Source organism: Mobula hypostoma, chromosome 21 (assembly GCF_963921235.1).
Source record: "Mobula hypostoma chromosome 21, sMobHyp1.1, whole genome shotgun sequence".
Taxonomy (NCBI): Eukaryota; Metazoa; Chordata; class Chondrichthyes; order Myliobatiformes; family Myliobatidae; genus Mobula; species Mobula hypostoma.
Genome location: NC_086117.1, coordinates 21,912,501 through 21,939,019, shown reverse-complemented (window position 1 = coordinate 21,939,019; position 26,519 = coordinate 21,912,501). Strand labels below are relative to the sequence as shown.

At 39.3% G+C, this 26,519-nt stretch overlaps 1 protein-coding gene across 6 annotated transcripts in view; it reads right to left on the bottom strand.

The window, feature by feature from the left end:
• Positions 1-26,519, bottom strand: part of LOC134359857 (G-protein-signaling modulator 1-like) — a 294,482-nt gene that overhangs the window by 200,240 nt on the left and 67,723 nt on the right. Inside the window, exon 1 of one of the 6 annotated variants that reach the window (XM_063073610.1) lies at positions 11,505-11,524. The exons of 4 other annotated variants lie outside the window; for them this stretch is intronic. In XM_063073610.1, coding sequence (XP_062929680.1) covers positions 11,505-11,509 — 5 coding nt within the window. In that variant the 5' untranslated portion in view covers positions 11,510-11,524. Of the gene's footprint in view, positions 1-10,862; positions 11,136-11,504; positions 11,525-26,519 lie in introns of those variants that run through there. One more of the 6 variants, XM_063073607.1, reaches the window with a different exon arrangement.

Here is a 26,519-nt window from a genome sequence, read left to right as displayed (position 1 = left end):
TAAATCATTGATATACAGCATAAAAAGAAGTGGACTCAACACCAACCCCCACAGAACACCAGTGGTCAATGACAGCCAAGCAGAAAAGGATCCTTTTATTCCCACTCGTTGCCTCCCACCAATCAACCAATACTCTAACCATGCCAGTAACTTTCCTGTCATACCATAGGCTCTTAACTTGGTAAGCAGCCTCATGTGTGACACCTTGTGAAAGGTCTTCTGAAAATCCAAATATACAACATCCACCGCATCCCCTTTATCTATCCAACTTGTAATCTCAAAGAATTCCAACAGGCAATATTTTCCCTTAAGGAAACCATGTCCCATCTTCTCCTGTGTCACCAAGTACTCAATAACCTCATCCTTAACAATTGGCTCCAATATCTTCCCAACCACTGAGGTCAGGCTAACTGGTCTATAATTTCCTTGCTGCTGCCTTCCTCCTTTCTTAAAGAGTGGAATGACATTTGCAATTTTCCAGTCCTCTGCAACCATGCCAGAGTCCAATGATTCTTGAAAAATCATTACTAACATCTTCACAATCTCTACCGCTAACTCTTTCAGAACCTTACGGTGCAGTTCATCTGGTCCAGGTGGCTTGTGCACCTTTAGGTCTTTCAGTTTTTTGAACACCTTCTCCCTTGCAATGGTAACTGCATTCATTCTCTTTCCTCACACCCTTCAACACCTGGCACACTGCTACAGTCTTCCACAGTGATGACTGATGAAAAATACTCATTTAGTTCATCTACCATCTCCTTGTCCCCCATTATTACTTCTCCGGCCTCATTTTCTACTGGTCCTATATCCACTCTCATCTCTTAATATATTGCTTGAAAAAGCTTTTTCTATCCACCTTGACATTGTTTGCTAGCTTTCTTTCATCTTTTCTTTCCTAATGATGCTTTTAGTTCCTTTCTGGTTTTTTAAAAACTTCCCAATCCTCTATCTTCCCACTGATTTTTGCTTTGTTGTATGCCCTCTCTTTTACTTTTACATTAGGTTTGACTACCGGAACTTCCGGTAGCGCTCATGGAGTGAAGTCGCGTTCTTGACTCGCTCCATTACCTCTGAGTTTTTTCTCTCTATGGTCAGCTATACTTTAATTAACTATTAAGGCATCAATTTTTACAATACTTTGAATTAAACTGAATTCTCTGACAATTGGATGATACTGAGATCGGCTATGTCTAAGAACGGGAAAGACGGCAAGGATGGTAAACCTCCGGTTAAACCGAAAGCTACGGATCTCCCTCCGACTGAATCACCGGTGACTTTGAAAGCGATATCGGAGTTAATTCAGAGGGAAATTTCAACCTCTGTTAGGGAGATGATTCGTACAGAAATTATGGGCTTTGTTAAAGACCTGATTCATACGGAAATCTCAACTAAGTTCCAGAAAATTGCCGATTTAATTGATAAGATGCAAACATGTATTGCGGAACATCAGTCGGCTATATCTGATCTTCAAAAATCCGCGCAACAAAGTGAGCTTAAGATGGGGAAAGTCGAAGAAACAATTAATGTAATGAAGAAGAAACTTGACTTTTTGACTTTTAAAAACTCTGACTTGGAATCTAGAATGCGACGGCAGAATTTACGAATGATTGGCGTCAGGGAAGCCGTGGAAGCTAACAACCCTATGAAATATTTCTCCCAACTTTTAAAAGATGCATTCCCTACTGTATTTCCTGACCAACCACCGCTACTGGATCGTGTTCACAGAATCCCATCATACTCGTCTAGGTCAGATAGACCTAGGCATGTTATCTTACGTTTTCATTACTTTCAAGACAAGGAGAGACTGTTTCGATTCGCTCGATCTAAAGGTTTCATTGATTTTTCGGATCTTAAGTTCCGATTCGTGGAAGATTTCAGTAAACCAATCTGGGACCAACGGGTCCGTTACAGATCCGTGATGTCGGAATTCTATAAGATGGATTTAAGACCAGCGCTGCTGTACCCTGCACGTCTAAGGATTCGCATGTTAGATGGAGCCCTTCGTTTTTTTGATTCTCTATCGGATGCCCAGAGTTATCTGGATCAACTTTCATCTTCAACATCTTAATTGCCTTTTTTTTTTAATTTTCTCCGTTGATCGGAGGCTGTGAATTGGTTGGTTTTAACTTTTCTGTGCCCTATTTGGGCAGAAAAGTTTACTTTCGATTTCTTAATATGGCTGCTAAACTTTCTTTTTAACTGCGTCATTTCTTTCTTTTCCCAGGGGATTCTGGGTGGTTACTTCCCTTTTGTCATCTTACGTATTTCCTGTGCGGCCTTAAATTTTGTAGTTTTTTTTTAAATTTTATTCTGTTTTGCTTTTTATAATCATTTTATGTTAATAATCCTATTTTTTTTGTTGCTGTGTCTATTCATGAGTTTGAGGTTTATTGTGGTTTTTTTTTAATATATACTTTCCGGCTTTTGTTCTGTTCTGTGTGTATTTTAATTGAGCTAACTTTTTTTTACTTATTTTTTTACTGTTTTACAATTAGCTGATCCTTTTCATATTTATACCTTTTTTTTAGGGAGCGTATACCGGAAGTCATGGGGGTAGTTTTAGCGCTTGCTTCTTTCTGGCGGGTCTGCTTTAGATTTCGCCTTGGGGTCTTGGGGTGGGGGGTGGTGGGAGGGGCTTCACGTTTTAGTTTGTTTCTCTTTGGGCTATATACATTATTGAAGTATTGGTTGCGTCCTTTTCCCCGGTATCTTTTGTATGTTCTGTTTCCTCTCCGGGTTTGTGGGTCGCGCCTATTGTCAATCCTCCTTGTTATGGGTTGACTTTAGGATTTATGGAGTCTATTATTAATTTTGTCTCCTGGAATACTAATGGTCTTAATCATCCTATTAAAAGGAAAAAAGTTTTTAAAGTGTTCCGGAGACTTAAAGCACAAATTTTATTTTTACAAGAGACCCATGTACGGAGGGGGGACAGACTACGTTTTTTCAAATTCTGGAAGGGACAACAATTTCATTCGAACTCCAATGCTAAGATTCGAGGCGTCTCTATTTTTATAGACTCCTCAGTTACTTTTATACAACAGGATATTATCTCTGATCCGAATGGTAGATTTTTATTGGTTAGTGGTTTACTATTTAATAAAAAAGTAGTTTTGGTTAATGTTTATGCTCCTAATATGGATTGTCCGGAATTTTATAAATCATTGTTTGATCAGTTTCCGAATTTGAACGAGTTTTCATTGATTTGGGGCGGAGATCTTAATACCTGTTTATCTCCAGCTTTGGACCGTTCGGCTCCTTTACGGACTTTACCTAATAAATCTGCAAATTTGATTAATTTTTTCCTTTCTGATTCTGGGTCGACGGACATTTGGCGTTTTCTGCATCCTCAGGAAAAAGATTTTTCCTTTTTTTCACATGTTCATCATTCCTATTCAAGAATTGATTATTTTTTCATTGATTCTCGTCTCATTCCTTCAGTGATTAAATGTGATTATGATTCTATAACCATTTCGGATCATGCTCCACTTAAGCTTTCTATTAAAATTATGGCCAATATACCAAACAATAGACAATGGCGTTTTAATTTGCTGTTGCTTCAGGACTCGGACTTTGTTAATTTTATGAATGAACAGATTGAGCTTTTTTTTACAATTAACCATACAGAAGATATTTCGGTTAACACTCTTTGGGACACTTTTAAAGCCTATATTCGGGGTCAGATTATTTCGTATTCCGTTGCTTTGAGGAAGAAACAGAAGCAGGAGGAGATGGCAATTGTGGACAAGATTAAAGAAATTGATAAGAAATATGTTATGGCTCCTTCTGAGGAGCTATACAAACAAAGAACTGAACTTCAAATGGAACACAGTTTACTACTCTCGTCCTCGATTGTAAACCAATTAAAGAAAACAAGAAGTGATTTTTATGTTCACAGTGATAAAATTGGCAAGCTGCTGGCTAATCAATTGAAATCTAATTATGTTAAATCTCAAATCAATCAGATTTATAACCAAAATGATCGATTGATATTGGATCATGTGGGGATTAATCAAACCTTTTGTGATTTTTATTCTTCTTTATATCAATCAGAGTCTCCTCGAGATTCTAAATATATGAATGATTTTTTAGATAAGTTAGACTTCCCTCAGATTTCACAGGATATGTCTTCTTTATTAGATACTTCCATTACAATGGATGAGATTAAGAATGTTATTTTTTCTATGAATCTGGGGAAAGCTCCTGGCCCTGATGGGTTTACCGTTGAATTTTATAAATGTTTTGCTTCTTTATTGATTCCTTGGCTCTATAAGGTTTTTGAGGCTTCTTTGAAACTTGGTAAACTTCCGGAATCTTTTAATAGAGCATCAATTTCTTTAATACTAAAGAAGGATAAAGACCCTGCTCAATGTGCATCTTATAGACCAATATCTTTATTAAATGTTGATTCTAAAGTTTTTTCTAAGTTATTAGCAAATAGACTAGAAAAAGTACTTCCTTCTATTATTTCGGAAGACCAAACGGGTTTTATTAAAGGTCGTTACTCTTTTTATAATATTCGTACATTGTTAAATATCGTTTATACTCCCTCACAAAATGTTCCTGAGTGTGTTATTTCTTTAGATGCCGAGAAAGCTTTTGATAGAGTAGAATGGCCTTATTTATTTAAGGTGCTTGAAATGTTTAATTTTAGCTTGAAATTTATATCCTGGATTAAACTGTTATATCACTCCCCTGTAGCCTCGGTTCGTACTAACTCCTTAAACTCACCTTTTTTTCCTCTCTTTCGTGGTACTCGACAAGGCTGTCCTCTTAGTCCCCTATTATTTGATATTGCATTAGAACCTCTTGCAATTGCTATTCGAGAATCTTCAAATATTACTGGGATAACTCGGGGATTAAAGTCCCATAAATTATCACTCTATGCTGATGATTTACTTTTATATATTTCTAATCCTGAGAGATCCATTCCTGCTGTTTTAGAGTTATTAGCACAATTTGGTCTTTTCTCAGGTTATAAATTAAATCTTAGTAAGAGTGAACTTTTTCCGATTAATAAACATCTTCCCTTATATTATAAATTTCCATTTAAATTGATTAATAATTACTTTTCATATCTTGGGATTAAAATTACTTGTAAACATAAAGATTTATTTAAGACTAACTTTTTACCATTAATAGACCATATTACTCAACTTTCATCTAAATGGTTTCCCTTATATTTAACTTTGATTGGTCGTATTAATGCAGTTAAGATGTTTTTTTTGCCAAAATTTTTATATGTGTTTCAGGCATTACCAATTTTCGTTCCTAAATCTTTTTTTGATAAAGTTGACTCTAAAATTTCTTCATTTATTTGGCAGAATAAGAATCCGAGACTGGGTAAAATACATTTACAGAAAGCTAAGAGAGATGGAGGTTTAGCATTACCTAACTTTAGATTTTATTATTGGGCTATTAATATTCGACATATGAAATTTTGGTTACTTGACCGGGACATACTATCTATTCCTAAATGGGTAGCATTGGAATTACAATCTGTTCAGGGTTATACACTTGGTTCTATTTTAGGTTCCTCTCTTCCTTTTGATTCGAAACGCCTTAAGCAGGTCTCTAACCCGATAGTTAAATATGCTTTGCGCATTTGGTTTCAATTCAGAAAATTTTTTGATCTTAATCAATTCGGGTTAGCGATTCCTATTTTAGGTAACATATTTTTTCCTCCCTCTTTTACGGATCGCGCTTTTCAAACTTGGAAGACTAAGGGTATTTTACGGTTTTTGGATTTATTTTTAGATGGTTCCCTTATGTCTTTTGAACAATTATCTAATAAATATAACTTATCAAGAATACATTTTTTTAGATATTTACAAGTTAGAAATTTCCTAAGTACTATACTTTCTTCCTTTCCAATGCTTCCTCCTATATATATTTTAGATTCGATAATTAACCTTAATCCATGTCAGAAAGGTGCATCGGCTATGATTTATAATATTATTATGAAACTTAGGAAAGCTCCATTTGATAAGATTAGGGTAGATTGGGAACAGGAATTGGGGCTTACCATTTCTGTGGATGATTGGGGGCAGATTTTACAATTAGTTAATACTTCCTCTATTTGTGCTAAACATTCCCTAATTCAATTTAAAGTGGTTCATAGAGCACATATGTCCAAAGATAAGTTAGCGCGTTTTTACTCGCATATTAATCCTTTCTGTGATAGATGTTCGGGGCAGATAGCCTCTTTAACTCATATGTTTTGGTCTTGCCCTACTTTGGAAACTTTTTGGAGAGATATTTTCAATATTATTTCTAAGGTATTAAATATAGATATCTCTCCTCACCCTATTACTGCTATCTTTGGACTACCTAAAATTTCTAGTAATCTTTCCCCTTCAGCCCGTAGAATGATTGCATTTCTTACTTTAATGGCGAAAAGATGTATTTTACAACATTGGAAAGAGCTTAATGCTCCAACTACCTTTTTTTGGTTTTCTCAGACGATTTTATGTTTGAATCTGGAGAAAATTAGAAGTAATCTTTATGATTCTTCATTTAAATTTGAACAGATTTGGGGACCTTTTATTCGATATTTTCATTTAATGTAATATTTACCCTTCTTGTTTTTTTTTTCACTGTTTTAATGGAGGTCGGGATTGAGGACGTGATTTTAAGTTTAACTCTGTTTGGTTTCAAGTTAGCCCATTGCTTTGCTTTGCTTTTAGTTAGTTGCACGGTGGGTTTTTTTTTTGGGGTTTTTTTTTTTTTCTTTTTTTTTCCATTGATATATATAAAATCTAGTATACTATTATGTTATCTTGCTTTCTTATGCTTAAATTACATTGTTTGTAGTATTTTCTTTTTGGTATTGTTATCTTTTGGAATTTTATTATACTTTAACATTGTATTAATGTTTATATGGCTTACCTTTTTTGTATACTTACTCAATAAAAAGATTTAAAAAGAAAGAAAGGTTTGACTACCTTTGTCAGCTACAGTTGTATTATTTTGCCATTTGAGTATTTCTTTGTTTTTGGAATACATCTATCCTGCACCTTCCTCATCTTTCCCAGAAACTAAAGCCATTGCTGCTCTGCTGTCATCCCTGCCAGCATCTCCTTCCAATTTAATTTGGTCAACCCCTCTCTCATACAACTGTAATTTCCTTTACTCCACTGAAATGCTGCTATGTCAGACTTTACTTTCTCCCTATCAAATTTCAAGTTGAAATCAATCATATTGTGATCACCACTGCCTAAGGGTTCATTTACTTTTAGCTCTCTAATCGCCTCTAGTTCATTACATAGAACGCAATCCACTATAGTTGATCCCCTAGTAGACTCAAACAACAAACTGCCCTTAAAAGCCTTCTCGTAGACATTCAACAAACTCACTCTCTTGAGATCCATTACCAATCTGATTTTCTCAATCTACCTGCATGTTAAAACCTCCCATGACTACTATAACATTGTCCTTTTGACACTACTTTTCAATTTCCTGTTGTAATCTGTGGTCCACATTCCAGCTACTGTTGTGAGGCCTGTTTATAAGTGCCATCAGGGTCCTTTTACCTTTGTAGTTTCTCAACTCAACCCACAAGGATTCAACATCTTCCAATCCTATGTCACATCTTCCTAATGATTTGATACCATTCTTTAGCGGCAGAGCCATGCAACTCCCTCTGCCTGTCTTCCTATCCTTCTGATACAATGTGTAACATTGGACATTCTGCTCCTAACTTCAACCATCCTTCACCGATGCCCACAACATCAGACCCGACCATCTGTAAAAGTGCAACAAGATCATCCACCATATTTCTTGTACTTTGTGCATTAATATACAACACTGAGTACTGCATTTGCTACCTTTTTTGATTCTGCATCCCTAATGCACTGATACTCATCGTGCTGGCTGCAATTTTGTCCTATCATCTGTCTGCCCTTCCTGTCAGTCTGACTTCACACTATCATTGATTTTTTACCATCAGTTCTAACCCGAATCCCATCACTCTGGTTCCCATCCCCCTGCCAAATTAGTTTAAACCCTCCCCAACAGCTCTAACGAGTTCACGGCGCTAGCCAGGCATCAGAGAACATTTCGGGAGTGCAGTTTCCTGGAACAGGGCTGCACGAGGACATACACGATCAAAACTTCTCCATGGACAGCTTCCAGATCGTTCCAGCTGACCGGAAGTGCACTGAGAGCAGTAAGCGTAAAGGAGTTGGGTGCTTACTGTTCTAGTTAACATCAAATGGTGCAATCCGGGTCATATTACGATCGAGGAACGTGTTTGTAGACCGGATATTGAGCTTTTACTGTTGGACTTCGGCCACATTCCACCGTGATACAACACTTGGCGGCACGGGAGGTCGTTCCTGCCTGTGGCCATCGAACTTGCAGCTCCTCCTGTGGAGGGTCAGACACCCTGAGCCAATAGACTGGTCCTGGACTTATTTTCCATCTGGCATAGTTTGCATTTTGTTGTTTGATTGCTGGGGGGTTTTGTATTGCTATATTTATGCTCTATTCTTGGTTGGTGCGGCTGTAACGAAACCCAATTTCCCTCGGGATCAATAAAGTATATCTATCTATCTATCTATCTAACAAACCTGCCCGCAAGAATTTTGGCCCCCATGGGTTCCAGTGCAATCTGTCCCTTTTGTGCAGGTCGTACCTCCCCCAGAAGATCCAAGAACCTGAAGCTTCCTGCACCAGCTTCTCAGCCGTGCATTTGACTGCCAAATCATCCAGTTTGTACCCTCACTGGCATGTGGTACAGGTAGCGACCCAGGCAACCCTCTGCCTTAAATATGCATAAAGACTTGGCCTTCACAGCTGTCTGTGGCAAAGAATTCCACAGATTCATCACTCCCTGGATAAAGAAATGCTTCCTCATCTCTGTTCTAAAATGGCACCCCTCTTGTCTGAGGCTTGGCCTCTGATCTTGGAGACTCTCCCACCATAGGAAACATCCTCTTCACATCCACTCTATCAAGCCATTTACCATTAATAGGTTTCGGCGAGGTCATCCCTTATTCTTCTGAATGCTAGTGAATACAGGCCCAGAGCCATTAATCGCTCTTCATATGACAAGTCATTCAATCCTGGAATCATTTTCGTGAATCTCCTTTGAACCCTCTCCAGTTTCAGCTCATACTTTCTAAGAGGCCTCACCAGTGTTTTATAAAGTCTCAACATTACATCCTTGCTTTTATATTCTAGTCCTCTTGAAAGGAACGCATCACATTTGTCTTCCTCACCACAAGATCAACCTGCAAATTAACCTTATAGGGAATCCTGCACAAGAACTCCCAAGTCCCTTTTCACATAGTCATAGTCATACTTTATTGATCCCAGGGGGAAATTGGTTTTCGTTAAGGTATGACTATGATTATGTAAAAAGGGACTTGGGAGTGACTGTGTTTCCGATGGCCATGGCTTAGACTATGGGTTACATTCTCTGTTGCAGGATAAGTACCTCAGTTGTTTGTATTTTCTCTCCACTTAGAAAATAGTCAACCCTTTCATTTCTTCTACTATTTATTAACTGCAATCAAACATGGGATCTTACATCTTTATCAGTGGAATCTTGCTTATCCATATAACAAGGGAATTAAATTAGCAACATATTGCACTTTACTATAAAATTTAAAAAAGAAATCCAACATCTTAAAGCAGCATCATAGTTTGCAAACCTGTTACTTGGGGATGAGGAACAAAGCTTAAAAGGGAACCAATTCGAAACATGGAGTCAACACCAGGAAGGCAAAAATAAACAAAAGCAATAAATCTCCAGCAAAACTTCAAACTTTTCGTGTCTTCTTTGATTGAAATTCAAATTTTGAATTTATATCTTCTATAATCAGTTATAGATAATCAAAAACAAGAGATTCTGCATATCTTGAGAAATACACACAAAGTTCCAGCAGAACTCAGCAGGTTCAGGCAGCATCTATGGAGAGGAAACACTTGACGTCTCAGGTCAAGAACCTTCATTAAGGTACAGCCAATTTCAGCTTTCACTACCTCACAGAAAATGAAGTAGGATATGCAGCACTCCTGCCAACAGCTCTCTGAGCAATATGCAAGGCAAAAGTCTCTCTGTACTTGTACTCTGTACTGTACTCTCTGTATGTGTGATAATAATAAATCGATTTACCAGATCAATTTAATTTAGTTCCTACTAACAGCAAAGATAAAGATAACTGACGTGTTGTTGACATTGAAGGAAGCCTGAATTTTGCCTTCAGGGAGAACTTCACTGGTCTTGTGAAATAATGTCATGAGATTTTGCATGCTCCCCTGAGGTGGTAGAAAAACTCCAGTTTATGGCTTCATTTAAAATATGAAAGCAGCTATATCTCACATTGGAACATTCCATCCTGGATTGGCAGCATTCAACTTGGAATATGGCTTAGGCTGCGACTTTCATGTGACTGTGTTTCCAATGGTCATGGCTTAGACTATGGGTTACATTCTCTGTTGCAGGATAAATACTTGCTGCTGATTTTATTTCTTGAAGATGTACAACAGAGGCAAATCTATTGGTCATCCCCAACAATGAACTGATTTTTCAAAGGGGATAGCGTAATAACATTTACAGGTATATTTGCTCAAAGGCCTCTCTAATTCCAGGCAGTACAGTCTAATAACACGTCCTGTCCATATTTTGAAATGGAACACATCTTTGGGAAGGCCAGAGGCAAAGGAACACAGATAATTTTTTTTTTTGTCAATAGACTGTGGGTTTTATTTTGTTGAAACAATGGACAGTATTGGACAAGCTCTCAACATGTGCAAAGATTTCTGACCACAGAGTTTTTGACAGTGAGGGAAAAAGAACACCATAAGTGTTTTTCACTTTTTTTTTTAAACTTTAAATTGTGTAAAAATCAACTTACCTTTTCTTTTGCATGCTTTTAATTTTTTGGACATAGAACCACAACTCCAGGCCTACTGGCAGCAAGACAGCACGGGGCCTCGACCCAGAATGAATAAGCCTGCAAACAGCCATCTCAGCCATGTTGAAACCTAGGGGCTGTGTCTTTACATGTAGTATCGGCATAGTATTTCTCAAAAGACCAGTTTAGGAACAAGATCCAGATCTTCCCAAAATAAAATAAAGCAATCTACTTGTTTTCACAGACTGCTTTTTTTTATATAAATTGCAAGCTCCCAAGTCTGAAATGCGAATCTGGAGTAATCTTCAGAGAATTGACATTATTGTCGTTGCAGCTTGAAATGACAAGAGATTTGCAGCAAAGCAGACAATCCCCTGGAATAACACAGCTGTGCAGTAACAGCACTGCTGTCTGAGGTTCCCAACAGGGAGAATTCACTGCTCCAAAATCATGGAAAGCACAATGACATCTGTCACTGCACAGCTAACACTGCCAAAGAAATCCTCTGTAATTCAGAAAAGTGCCCGCATCAGCTTTCTATTCTTTAACCCCCAGGTTACCATGAGGAAACACAAAACACAGACAGCAATGCAAAATATTTCCAGAAAGGTCAAATGAAACAAAATAAGCAATTGTTCTAACCCCATTATTTTCCAAGAAGCACCTTTTTCCAAAGATTGCACTTGTGAACATTGTCAAACACTGCCCCACTGCATTGCTGATTTGGAGCAGAAGGTTGTGACGGGTTGTGGGTGGGGAGGTGGTGAGGGCAAATAAAGTTCACTTGAAATGAGATGCACGAGCGGAATGAGATAAAACGAGCAGGAACTGGTAGACTGATTAACTACAAAATCCTATTGTTTACAACAGGCAATCACAGGTGTGTGGGGCTCACTGTCCTTGAGCAAAAGAGAAATAGTCAGTCAGGGTGGCACGGTCACAAAGCAATTACTGCAACGCTTTAAGATCGGGGTTCAATTCCTGAGGCTGCCCGTAAGGAGTTTATACATTCTCCCCACAACTATGTGGATTACCTCCAGGTGCTCTGGTTTCTTCCGCATTCCCAAGACGTACGGTTAGGGTTAATAAGCTGTGAGTATGCTAGGTTAGCACTGGAAGCATGGCATTATCTGTGAGCTGCCAGGCACAATCCTCGTGGATTTGATGCAATCCTAACAATGTACTTTACTGTTTCTGTGTTTCGATGTGACAAATAAAGCCAATATTTATCTTTAAATCAAACATCTTCATCATAATTACCAGAAACACACCAGTTTATTCACTTGGTCAAGTGGTTTCAACCAGACCTTCTGGTTACAAATGTTCCGCTATTCGTAACTAAAAGACCAGAGGTTTATTTGATATCACACGGACCTCAAAACAGCCATCTGCTAAACAGTCTGCTTAACCAATGGTTCTATTTCAATCTACGTCATTCACACAATGACATGTTGAATTGGCCGAGTGTTTCCGCTAATAATGATATAAATTAATTTTTTAATATTAAAATTCAGAGAATCTTGTGTCTTCTGGACAGCAGCATCTTCTAAGATACTGTAGAATACTGATGTTTGAACCAATAACTTTCTTACAATAATGTTCTCTACAAAGAGAGCTCTGCACTGCAACATGGCTGTTAACAGTGCTGTTGTGAGTGTTAAAGTGAACATGAAGTATACTCAGTGGCCACTTTACTAGGTACACCAGCTTGTTAATGCAAATATCTAATCAGCCAATCATGTGGCAGCAACTCAGTACATAAAAGCATGCAGACATGGTCAAGAGGTTTAGTTGTTGTTGAGACCAAACATCAGTATATAGGGGAAAAATTTGATCTAAGTAACTTTGACCATGGAATCAATGTTGGTGCCAGACGGGGTGGTTTGAGTATCTCAGAAACAGCTGATCTCCTGGGATTTTCATGCACAGCAACAGTCATTAAGATTACAGAGAATGGTGCGACAAGTAAAAAGCATCCAGCGAACAGCAGTTCTGTGGGCGAAAATACCTTGTTAATGAGAAAGGTCAGAGGAGAATGGCCAGACTGGTTCAAGCTGACAGGAAGGCGACAGTTACTTAAATAACCATGTGTCATAACAGTGGTGTGCAGAAGAGCATCTCAGAATGCACATGTCAAACCTTGAAGTGGATGGGCGACAGCAGCAGAAGACCAGACCAGGTTCCACTACTGTACCTAATAAATCGGCCACTGAACATATAAACCATCAGTTGATAGAATGGTGAACAAATACTTTCACTATTTTATTCAAACTCAATCCCAGAATAGGGTGATTGCACGATTTACTGCAAAACCATCAATGTTGTGTTTCAAAGAGAGTGATCATATTGAATAAAGTCTGCTATTAACACCTTAACATCTTGCAAGCTCAGAGCTTTCAGGAGGTTCCTCAAACCTCCATAAGCTTGAGAGATGCAGCTTTCATTCCTTCAGTAGCATACACACACACAATCGCAATGCATTTCCAATATTCTACACACACGCCAGCTTCAGACAACATCGGTTCAATGTTATTCTACTCTACTGAGAGCAAGGTCCACATGATACCTCAAAGATAAGTCACTGCATATCTTTTTTTTTAATATACAGTCAACTGGCTCAAACATGCATTAAGATGTAAATTCACAAAGTTAGTGAAATCCAAAATGACTGCTGTACCACAAATTTAACAAAAAAAAATGGAATACTATTGTCAACAAAGCAATTAAAGTCAATCATTACCTTCTCATCCGGAGATTTCATCACATACCAACTAAAAGCCATTTATGTCAGATTTTAAAAATGGAGCAAGAGACACAAGTTTACACCACGTGATGTACTTGGAACTTCCAGATTTCTCGGTTTCAAGTAGTGATGGGAACTAACAAGACCAGAAGACAGAGGAGCAGAAGAAAAGCGGTTGAGCAGGAGATGGGCTACATCTCAGCTGAGACCATGGCAAATGGACGACACTTGGCCCAAGTAATCTTGTTGTTTCTGACTGGTTTAAGAGGGTTGTAGAACAATTCCAGAATTGGGTGCTTTCCATCTCTTAATTCTGCTTCTCCTGGAGAGGATACAGTGAAATGGGAAAATTCTAGCCAGCAGCAGCCTTTTCCATCATAGTGCCTTCTGTGCTCATTATTTGCACTTCTTCGTACATGTCTATGGAATTCAAGGATCCCGATAGCATTCTAGCAACACAATAATACTTTCAACAGCACTGATAAGCACACGCAATTCCAGAGATGATCCAAATCACACACAGAGTAAATGCCATTGGCATAGCAACAGAAGGGGACCTATCCAAGCATCCCAGCAACAAACCTCACATGTGCTGGCACTACATGAGACTTGCTTGGATGTTCAAAAGAATCACAGTCCTTGCTTTGGCTTCTTAAACTGGATTTTTTCCTGATCTGTTGAAGTTTTCGCCCAATCAAGGAAGAAAAAAAACCTTTAAAATTCTAAGCCACCCACAATTGCAATAATCTTTTCTTGATGCAGTTCTCTAATTGTCCATTAGATACCTCACTGATAAGCACCTCAACTGTGTCACTGAGTCCTCGAGTCCACTTAGCTGGCAATTCAGTTCTTGTTTCTCATTCTGTTAAATATCGCAAGATTTTGGATCAGATTGTTCACTCTTTGGCCATAGATTTTTCTTCTCCAAAAAAATCTTGATTCTGTGACTTAACAAGCAGTGTTCCCATTTTAAAGGTATGAAATAGGTCCTTTTTAAAAAAAATTATTTTGCAAACCACATCCTCATACGGGGTACATCAAGAAACCTCAGAGCTAACTGCAAAATACACAAAACAATTCAGGTCACCGAACTTGGGCAGTTCATTAAACATCAAAAAGATAGACTATATTCTTTGTATGCTCATCTTACTGCTTCTCAAATCCCTCCAATGAGTAACCAGTAACATGAGAAATAAAATCCCCCATTATAAAGAGCCAGAAAACAGCCACTGGCATTAAACAAGGGTAATCCCATGTTAATCACTAGAATGGTAGTTAAATAAAATTGTTTAATTCGGCCCCCCCTTATTTACCAGTGTCATGGCTCCTGTCACATGCTAACAAATAAACCTAGCACAGGTACAGAATGTACTAGCTGCTGTTCAAATCCCAATATAAGGTGATGTATTTAAGATAAAACATAATTACCCCCAAGGATTGCCATTTGAGCAAAACACTGGAGACAAGAACGACTGTTATAGTCAAACAGCACAGCACAATCCAACTTGCCATGCTAACCAGGATGCTGAGGTAGGCCAGCTAGCCTGCTTTTCTCACACGCCCTCTAAATCTTTCCTATCCACGTGCCTGTCCAAATGACTTTTAAACATTGCGATTGTATCCTGCTCTACCACTTGCTCTGGCAGCTCACTCCACATACCTACCATCTCCTGTGTGGAAGAAGCTGCTCTTCAAATCTCCTTTACATTTTCCCCCTCTTAGCTTAAAATATGCCCTCCAGTTCCAGACTTGCCCTCTTTAGGAAAAAAATTATGACCACTCCTCATGACTTTATAAACCCCTCCCCCTTCGTCCCTTACTCTCCAGGAAAAACGCCCCAGCTTATACAGTTTCTCCTCATCAATCAAGGTCTCCAGTCCCAGTGCCATACTAGTGCATCTTTACTGTGAACTGTTTGATTTCACAAGCCCTTACATGAAAGGAGTATGCAAATCACAGCAGCAGGATCAGTTTCAAATCCAAGTGCAACACTTTTCATTCCAATTATTTGGAAATACAATGAACTCATTTTATAAACTGCGAAAATATCAGAATTCTCAATTTTAAGTTCCTGCATGATTTCACCCTCACCTTCTTTGCAATCTTGCAGACCTCAGATACTTAGATTCTTGTGTGTGCAGATTATTTATTCATCCTCCATTACCATGGATCCAATCTCATGGAAGTCCATTCCTAAGCTGCTTCTCCTTTGAGGCTTCTTAGAACTTGGCCTTAATTTTAAGGAGCTTTCTATTTCTTTTGTGTGCTTTTACAGCTCAGTAAAAAGCTTAATTTGATTACGGATCCCAAAGGAACTTTTATTGTCTTTCAGATACCTTGTAAATTCAGGGTTTTATAAATGGCATAAATTAACAGGAATACTCTCATTGGCACCTCAAACCTGCATCTTTGTTGAGAGTTGAGGTTACAATAAGATCTTGTTATCATTAACTTCAAACTCTGTGTTCCCAACTCCCTGTAACCTTTCACTCCCTTTCTTATTGAGAATCCGCCTCAAATCTTTAAAATAATCTACTTCCATGAGTGTTCGAGTTCCAAACATTCATGATCCTCAGAAAAAAAATATTATTTCTCTGAAATAAGTGACCCCAAGGCTCAAGGTTCCCTCACATGGGCAAGCATCCCTTCCATGTCCACTCTGTTAAGATCTCTTGGGATTCTACAAATTTTGCATTGTTTACGAGAAATACTATTCAAAATTTCAATGCCATAAAAACACTGGGTGCAAATGGAAAATTTCCAAACTATTCAGAAATAGTCAATTATCTGTTGCTGCCGGGTTCCAAAACTTTAAAAATAAAAATACACTCTCTCCCTTGCCTTGGGTGGTGTCCACCCACAAAAGATAGTTTTACATTAACTACCCAGGACTGGAAGAAAATGTGTATGTTCTTGTTGAATAAAAATCATGACCAAAGAAAAGTTCAGCAAGAAAACCCAAGCCCCGCTGGAGCATTTCTTTATTTTGAAATCCCTCAATTCCTAGCCTTTGTAACCTCTGCCACTTCTTCTGTCAGGATATCTTCACTCTGACAATTCCTGCCTCTTGCTCACCTTTGAATGCCATGCTGTCTTCTAGCTGCTGCCATGTGGAAGGAGATACAGAAGCCTTAGATTCCACATCACCAGGTTCAGCTTCAGGACCCCTCACTTCAAATCTGAACTGAGCGCACAACATATGGACTAACTTTTGAGGACTCTACAACTTGCATAACTCAGTATTATTTACTTATTTATTCTTCTTACTTGTTCGCTTTTGTATTTGTAGATTGACAATTAACCAATGTGCAAAAGAAGACAGTCTGATTGTGTGTAGTTTCTCATTAATTCTATTGTATTTCTTTTCTCTACTGCAAATCCCTGCCAGAAAATTAATCTCATGGTAGTATATAATGACATATACATACGTAGATAATAAATTTACTTTGAACTTTGAAAGGTTTTGTGTCTTTAGAAGACTGATGTCGTTTTGAACTTCCTCACTAATCCTTCCATTCCTTATTGTGTTCCCCTTCTTTAAAGCACTTCTTAAAAACCTTCCTCTTGTGAACATGTGCTATTCACCAGATCTGTAGCTTTATTCTGCCCTTATGAAGTGTTTTGAGACATTTTTACTGCATGAAATTGTCTTTGTAAACAGCTGTTGATGCCATTGAAAATATCTATTCACCAGTTTAAAATTTTAAAAGTTTAAAAGACCAACATTTAGCAAGCTTGGTGTTTTAGTAAATTGGTCAGGGTAAACTGCCTGTAGTATGCAGACAGGTGGTATAAACTGTGATACCTCTGGGAATGTAGGAAAAATAAAAATGCGTTTAGTGCAGAATAAACATAAATGGGTATTTGTCAGTCAGCACAGACTCAGTTGGCGAAGGGCCCAAATCACTTTAATAATTCTTGGAATTGTTATTGCTTATGAAGAATTTGTCTACTTCTACTGGGAAAAATGTCGAAGATTCTACATCTATTGCCCCTTGAGAAAGTGTGTTCCAAAAGACCCATGCCCCTATGAGGGAAAAAAAAGTCTGCATCATGTATGTTAAGTAGGCAAAACCTTGTTTTTCCTGAATAGTGACCGCTAGTCCTACTAAAGGAAACATCCTTTCCACATCAAGATCCCTCAGGATGTTAAGATTCAATCAAACCACCTCTTGTTCTTCTGAAGTGGTTCCCAACCTTTTTTATGCGATGGACCAATACAGTTAGGCAAGTAGTCCATAGACCCCAGCTGGCGACCCTCTGTTCTAAAAGCAACCGAGGCAAACCCAGGTGGTCCAGCCTTTACTTGTAAGAGAACACATTCACTCCAGGCACCGGCACAGTAAATGTTCTCCATTTCCAACACTCAACAATGCTTCTCCTCTTCCATCAGATTTCCAAATGGTTCATGGACCCAGAACATTATCTTGATATTCCTTTATTGCACTAATAATTTAATTATAGATTTGTCTTTGCTGTTACCGCAAAAACGATGTTATACATCAATGAGAATAAATCTTATTCTGATATATTAATATTATTCCTTAAAATAAGGTTAACAATATTTAGAACTCCAGATGGGGTCTCACCAATGCCCTGTTTCCTGTTTTTGTATTAAATTCCCCTCGCAATAAATCGTAACATTCGTCAATCCACCATTTCCCTCTTATCCACGGCACATTATTTTTTAACCACCTTCTACAAATAACACATCAAACTTCATTTTCCTTCCATAAAGCTAAATTGACTTTGCCAACTTGCGAGTTTTTTTTCCTAAATGTTTTGCTATAATATGTTTAATAATAGTAATTTCCTAATTGCTGTTTCTCTCCCTTTAGCAACTTCAAAGATCTCCAAAAGGTCACATTTTCCCCTTCTCTTGCTCACAAATAAATCTTCAATCTCTGTATTTTTTGTGCACCATAACAATAACTCACTTTCACATCTGCACCAATATCTTGCAGACATAATATAGTCAAATGTTGCTAGGACTCAACAGCCTGAGTCATAGGTTGGGCAGACTACTCCCAGGAGAGTTATGAATGACCTTATAGGGATATAAAATCATTAGGGACATTGATAGATGAACGCACTGTCTTTTTTCTGCAGCAGTGTTAATCCTCAGAACACTGCTAAACGTAACCTGGGAGGAAAACCATGTGGGCAGCAAAATTCTTGAGGTTTCTTTGAACATTTTTGTTAGTTATACAAGAACTGGAGGTGGATTAGGGAGAAAGCTGAGGGTAGTGGTAAGAAACAAGGCTGTTTGAATAGGTAAGCTTGAGGGTCATGTGATGAAGCCACTAAGACAGGGGCAGAATTAGGCCATTCGGCCTATCGAGTCAGCTCTGTCACTCAATCATGGCTGACTGTTCCCTCTCAACCCCTTTTTCACCTTATCTTGATTGCTCAGGGCACAAAGGGATTCAGGAGGAAGGCAAGAGATTGGGGATGAGACAGAAAAAGGATCAAATCATGATGAAATGGCAAAGCGGACTTGATGGGCCAAGTAGCCTAATTCTGCTCCTGTGCCTTATGGTCTTATAACCTTTGACACCCTTACTAATCAAGAGAAGTATATTCAAACATCTGGTGGGGGCATAAGTAGTAGTCAGGACACTGAGAACCTCAATGCTCTCCCAAATAACGTCAATGGGATGTTTTGATTGGCACTTGAACAGGCCCTCTATTTTGACCCTTCACTATAGAGACCTTGTAGTGCTTGCACTCAGCATCGATCCACCACTTAGCACATGGTCTTGGAAATTTGAGTGTGCTGGGCTGTAGTACCCTTTACATTAAAGAATCAATAAAGTCAAATGGGTTTCAATCCGGAACCTTGATCAAACATTTTGGGACTCAAAGTTCACAATGTCATCACTAAGTCAGGACAGCATTTGCAGTGACATCAATATTTCACAAAATTTCTTTCTGACTCCTGTTTTATATCATTTAGAGAGAAAAAAAAAGGCACTTAAAATTCAAATCCTATTATGTGGCATTACTAGATCATTTAAAAAATTAAAAATCTAAAATTATGGTGCAAAAATTGCCTGGATTTTAATGAAAGCTTAGCATGAGTTATAGAACATAGAAATGGTCTCTTGACCATCTGAATCTACACCAACCATCAAGTACCTAGATGAACCTTCCATTACAAATCACATTTTAATCTCTCTACAACCTCATCACGTCCCCAAATTCTACCAATCACCTACATCCTTGGGTGAAATCTACAGTGGCCAATTAACCTTGCAACATGCAATTTTAGATTTTATTTATTTTTATTTTATTTAGCGACACAACGCAGAGTAGGTTCTGCCAGCCCTTTGAGATATGTCACTTCAGAAACCCTCGACGAACTCGACAGACCCCTAATCTAATCTCAGGACAATTTACAATCACCATTTCACCTACCGGGTATGTTTTTGAATTGTGGGAGAAGCTGAAGGACCTGGAGAAAACCCACACGTTCCACGGGGAGGACATACAGAGTCTCCTTGCGGAACTGTGCCGAAATTGAACTCTGAACTCCGGAACGCCCCAGGCCGTAATAAAGTCGGGCTAACCGCTAACCCGGTGTGGGAGGTTATGTGGAGAATGAGCAACCTTCACACAGTCAGCACCAGAGATCAGGATGGAACCCCAGTCTCTGGAGCTGTGAGACCGCAGCTGTACAAACTGCTCCGCTCTGCCAGCCATAACTTAAATAGTGTACTTGCTTCACATCGCTGGTCTCATCAACTCCAAAGTGTGTGCAAAGGCATATCATACCCACCTTGGCTCTGTGAATAACAAGCATTAGGTTGAGGGCTGACACCAGCACCTTAGCGTAAATATCTGGGCTTACACTAAGGAAGTCCTGCATTGGCAAAGTGCTGCCTTACTAGGAAGATTTTCCTCTCAGGTGAATCTAAATCTGGGACTAAACAAGCAAATAAAACAGTGAATAAAATGAATAAGTAAAGACTAGTAACTCAGACCCAGTAATGTAGATAGGTGTGTCATAGTAGCTAAGGTCGGGCTGCTGCATAACAACAAATTTCACAATGATATTAACACTGACTCTGAACGTACACTAGGTCAATAGCTGCGATTGGGAGATGGACAACAGAGTGTAATCGGGAGCGTGCATGAGTCCGTAGGTGTAGAGGGGGCCAAGAAACAAAGAAACAATGAGCATGGGTTCCCGTGTCTGAGTGCACACACATTGATGTGCATGTGCAAGTCAGTAACTGCATGGCTGTCATGATAATCCACGTGCACCCAACAATGCTTGAGCATTAAACTCCACACAGATTTGACCCTCTTGCCTCTGAACTTCAACCTCGCTCCCTCAAGGAAATATGGCAGCTGCTGTGCAATGGCTGCCCCAGGTAAAAGAAATTACACACGGACGACTTTCAGAAACTATGGCAGTACAAACCAGCAGGCTAAATAAGTATTTTAATCTGTGCAAATGTGTTGAAACAGATGTAATTGGATCTTTTTTGAGAACCAGTAACACATGGGAAATTTCACTGAGATGAGACATGTAATCAGTCTTTTTGTCATGCAAGACAAAGTTAGAAAAGGCAAACTATTTGGACTTCAACAGAAAAACTCAACAGATAACAACATATGGTTTGTTTTAGAATATTGAACAGTACAGCACAGGAACAGGCCATTCGGCCCACAATGTTATGCCAAACCCGCTAAAAGCAAATCAAAAACCCCCTCCTACCTATAGCACATAGAACAGCAATTTTCCCCAAGTGGACAAGGGGAATATCATAAATCTAACCAACTAGTGCCTTTCTCAACAATGTTGTGAAACTTTCCAAAATGACTCACTAACTTTATAAATATATCCATATTTTAAATAAAAGTGAGGGGAATTCTTCCCTCTAGAAGAAGTGGTGTCTCAACAAAAGTTAATTTCTGCAATGATGTCAACTGAAGGCAAAGCAAAAGCCCACCTCCTGATCCAAATGTAAATCATCCCTTACCAAAGATGAATACTTAATAATCCCACCAATAATAGATGCCTATCATTCAATCTTTATTAATAGATGCCTGGAAAAGGACTAACATAAACAAAATGCAGGTCAGGCAGCATCTACGGAGAGGAATAAACAGTTAATGTTTCGTACTGACACCCTTCACCAGTCCTGGAAAGGAAGGGGGAAAGAAGCTAAAATAAGGTGAGAGGAAGGGGAAGGAGTACAAGCTGGCAGGTGACAGGTAAAACCAGGTGAGGGGGAAGGTGGGTGGTTGGGAGAGAGGGATGAAGTGAGAAGCTGAGAGGTGATAGGTAAAACCAGGTGAGGGGGAAGGTGGGCTGTTGGGAGAGTGGGTTGAAGTGAGAAGCTGAGAGGTGATAGGTAAAACCAGGTGAGGGGGAAGGTGGGTGGTTGGGAGGGAGGGATGAAGTGAGAAGCTGAGAGGTGACAGGTAGAAAAGGTCAAGGGCTGAAAGAGGAGGAATCTGATAGGAGAGGAGAGTGGATCTATCACTCTTCTTCCCCTCCCTCCCACCTTCTTGCTCTGGCTTCATCCTCTTCCTTGCCATTTCTGATGAAGGGTCTCAGCCCAAAACATCGAGAGTTGATTCCCCTCCATAGATGTGATCTGACCTGCCAGGTTCCTCCAGCATTGTGTGTGTGTGGTTCTGGATGTTGAGCATTTGCAGCATCTTGTGTGGAAATGTACCAGAAATGTTCCTTGGTCAAATGATTAACATCGCACACTGCAGAGAACGCAGTCTCAATCAACAGAGTGAGAAGATTGGGGTGGTTAAATGAATCAGTTCGCATCCATAAATCTACACCTCATATTGGTTATGTCCCATGCCTTTGATAGGACCTGTCATTTAGATTTACTGTGCTGAAATGAACTATGAAATACAATGGCTGCTGAAATAGTTTGAAGTCTGCATAAGTATATTATAGGACACAGACTCCAAAATGTACTAAAACAGTGGTGAGCAGCTGTCATGACAAGTAAATGCTGAGGTGTGATGGCCAGAGGAACAGAAACTACACCAGATGCTCAAGCAACAAATTGCTTCATTCATACGTTGACATTGGCAGCCAAGCATCTGCCTCCAGTTTAACAACCTCATCATCATAGTAATTATTGTGGATGCAAATCTCAATTCTCACTCTTTTGCAGCTGCAGCTAAAGGAAAGGCAGTGAACCACGACCTCAGGTTGTACACTGAAGTCCAATGGCAATCCCCAAGCAAGGCTCTGAATTGAGTGAATGAATTGCAATGTGTTTAAACTTTCCGATCACAAACAAGAGAAAATCTGCAGATGCTGGAAATCCAAGCAACAGACGCAAAATGCTGGAGGAGCTCAGCAGGCCAGGCAGCGTCTATGGAAAGGAGTACAGCTGACGTTTGGGGCCGAGACCCTTCGGCAGGACCACGACAATGGCACCACCATGTTTCACAGATGGGATAACGTTCTTGGTTATGGTTCTCGTAGAGTCCAAAGTTGAGGCCTGGAGCTCAGGGTCTTTGTTCAAAGTAAATGTTATTATCAGAGTTCATACAGTGGTGCTAGAAAGTTTATGAACCCTTCAGAACTTTCTCTATTTCTGCATAAATAAAAATGTGATCAGAGGGAGTACAAAGAAGGTTCACCAGACTGATTCCTGGAATGGCAGGACTTTCATATGAGGAAAGACTGGATCGACTAGGCTTATGCTTGCTGGAATTTAGAAGATTGAGGGGGGATCTGAATGAAACGTATAAAATCCTAAAGGGATTGGACAGGCTAGATGCAGGAAGATTGTTCCCGATGTTGGGGAAGTCCAGAACGAGGGGTCACAGTTTGAGGATAAAGGGAAAGCCTTTTAGGACCGAGATTAGGAAAAACTTCTTCACACAGAGAGTGGTGAATCTGTGGAATTCTCTGCCACAGGAAACAGTTGAGGCCAGTTCATTGGCTATATTTAAGAGGGAGTTAGATATGGCCGTTGTGGCTAAAGGGATCAGGGGGTATGGAGAGAAGGCAGGTACAGGGTTCTGAGTTGGATGATCAGCCATGATCATACTGAATGGCGGTGCAGGGTCGAAGGGCTGAATGGCCTACTCCTGTACCTATTTTCTATGTTTCTAGATCTTCACACGTCATCAACTGAGATAAAGAAAATCCAATTAAACAAATAACACAAAAAAATTATATTTTTTCATTTATTTATTGAGAAAAATTATCCAATATTACATGCAACACACATCTAAGTTGCTGGTGAACGCAGCAGGCCAGGCAGCATCTCGAGGAAGAGGTACAGTCGACGTTTCAGGCCGAGACCCTCAATCAGGACTAACTGAAGGAAGAGTTAGTAAGAGATTTGAAAGTGGGAGGGGGAGGGGAAGTGGGGCCAAACTCTTTAGAAGTGGTTTTGTATCCTTTTCCAGACTGATGAGCATCAACAACTTTTTTTTCTGAGGTTCTCAGAAATCTCCTTTGATCGAGGCATGGTACATTTCCAAAAGCCTGTGCCATGAAGATCAGACTTTGAAAGTGAAGACACAAATTTATGTTCTTTAAATAGGGCAGGGCCTCCCACACTCACACCTGATTGTCATCTCATTGATTGAAACATACGACTCAAATTTCCCCTTTAAATGAACTGATAATCCTCGAGGTTCACATACTTTTTCCAACAAATACAAGTAATATTGGATCATTTTTCTCAATAATTAAATGAGCAACTATAATGTTTTTGTGTTATTTATTTAATTGGGTTCTCTTTATCTAGTTTTAGGACTTACATGAAGATTGGTTCACATTGTACATCACATTTATGCAAAAATAGAGAAAATTCTAAAGTGTTCACAAACCTTCTAACACCACTATCTATGTCACCTGAGATTCTTTCTCCTGTGGGCATACTTAGCAAATCTACAGAATTGTAACTGTAACATGATCAATGAAAGATCAAGTATAGAAGGATGATACTATTTCTTCATAGTCATTGGTGAATCCCAGGGTTAATACAGAGGAATGAAGCCTGAAGATTTGTTTGGAAGTCCGGAAGTCAAGATATGATGGCCAGAGCCCTGAATCTGTAAGCCCATTGGAGATGTCACAGCCCAATGTCTTCAAATCCGTGAATCCACTGGAGGCCAAAGGTTGCCCATCTTGGGGTTGGAGTTGTGAGAGAGTGAGAGAGTGAGAGAGTGAGAGAGTGAGAGAGTGAGAGAGTGAGAGAGTGAGAGAGTGAGAGAGTGAGAGAGTGAGAGAGTGAGAGTGAGTGAGAGTGAGTGAGAGTGAGTGAGAGTGAGTGAGAGTGAGTGAGAGAGAGTGAGTGAGAGTGAGAGTGAGAGAGAGAGTGAGAGAGTGAGAGTGAGAGTGAGAGAGAGTGAGTGAGAGAGAGAGTGAGTGAGAGTGAGAGTGTGAGAGAGAGTGAGAGTGTGAGAGTGAGAGAGAGTGAGAGAGTGAGAGAGAGAGTGAGAGTGAGAGAGAGTGAGTGAGTGAGAGTGAGAGTGTGAGAGAGAGTGAGAGAGTGAGAGTGAGTGAGAGAGAGTGAGAGAGTGAGAGAGTGAGAGAGTGAGAGAGAGTGAGTGAGTGAGAGTGAGAGTGTGAGAGAGAGTGAGAGAGTGAGAGTGAGAGAGAGTGAGAGAGAGTGAGAGTGAGAGAGAGTGAGAGAGAGTGAGAGAGAGTGAGAGAGAGTGAGAGAGAGAGAGAGAGAGAGAGAGAGTGAGAGAGAGTGAGAGAGAGTGAGAGAGAGTGAGAGAGAGAGAGAGAGTGAGAGAGAGTGAGAGAGTGTTAGGAAGAACATGGCTCAATTTACTCTTGTGTTTTTTTATTGTTGCTGGTTGTGACATTTTGTTGTATCCTGCCAAGCATTGTAGGCATGTTATGTTGGTGCCAGAATGTGAGGTGACACTTATGGGCTGCCCCCCAGCACAGCCTTGGTTTACAACCAACGCATTTCACTATACATTTTGATGTACACGTCGTAAATAAGATGAGTAAGAATCTGAAGTTGTCTTTGACAAAGACTGCAATTGCAATCTTTGCATCAATGGCTCTTAGCAAAAAAGACACTTCTTTAATTTTTCAAAGCAATATATAATACCATTTAAAGTCAAGGATTATAACTAAAATCGCCATCAAAACCAAGTTCCAAAACAGGCCAGATATTGAGAAGATGATCTGAGAATGCTTGGCTTACATTAATTTTTGAATTGACACAGCAGGCAATGAAATCTCCAGATAAAATCTTGACAGAATACTTTTTAAAATAATTTATCCATGCAATATCTGGAGATCTTGATCCAGTTACCCTACCCTTAATTATGGTTTTATAAAACTGTAGAAATTTTAAAGTTCTTTTTATATACACATTCTATTCCTGAAGTAATGCACTTTTTCCCAACTACACCGGACAGCTAGGACTCAAAGTTTAAAAAGAAATGACTACATTCACTTCTTGACCCATTTTTTTTACCAAAATGTTTGTTATTTTTCTATTTGTGCTAGGTACACCCCCATGCGTGTGCATTTTTATTTAATTTCAAGCTTATATGCACAAATCTAGCAGCGAACAAGAAAAAAAAATGGCCAAGATCCTACAAGGTCCATATCAGATCATGAAGACTGTGGCAGGTTCTCAGATTTGAGAAGACGGCAATTTATTGCTTAAAAGAAGTAATTATTTTCATCGGACCTACCTTCTTTGAAAGTAAAGGTACCCATTATCAGACTCTCCAAGATAGTGTTTCCACAACGCTGCTGGGTGAGGTGTTAGCGAAGCCATACCATGTTTGAAGGTTGAGTCTCTGGTCTCGTTGGCTTACTGTTACACGTTGAAGTCAGAATACCGTCTCCCCTGTATCATGCTGCTTTAAATAACTGCTTTGCTTATTGCTGTAGCTCCACAGAAACCACTACTGAGATTTGATTGGCAAATTTATGCTTT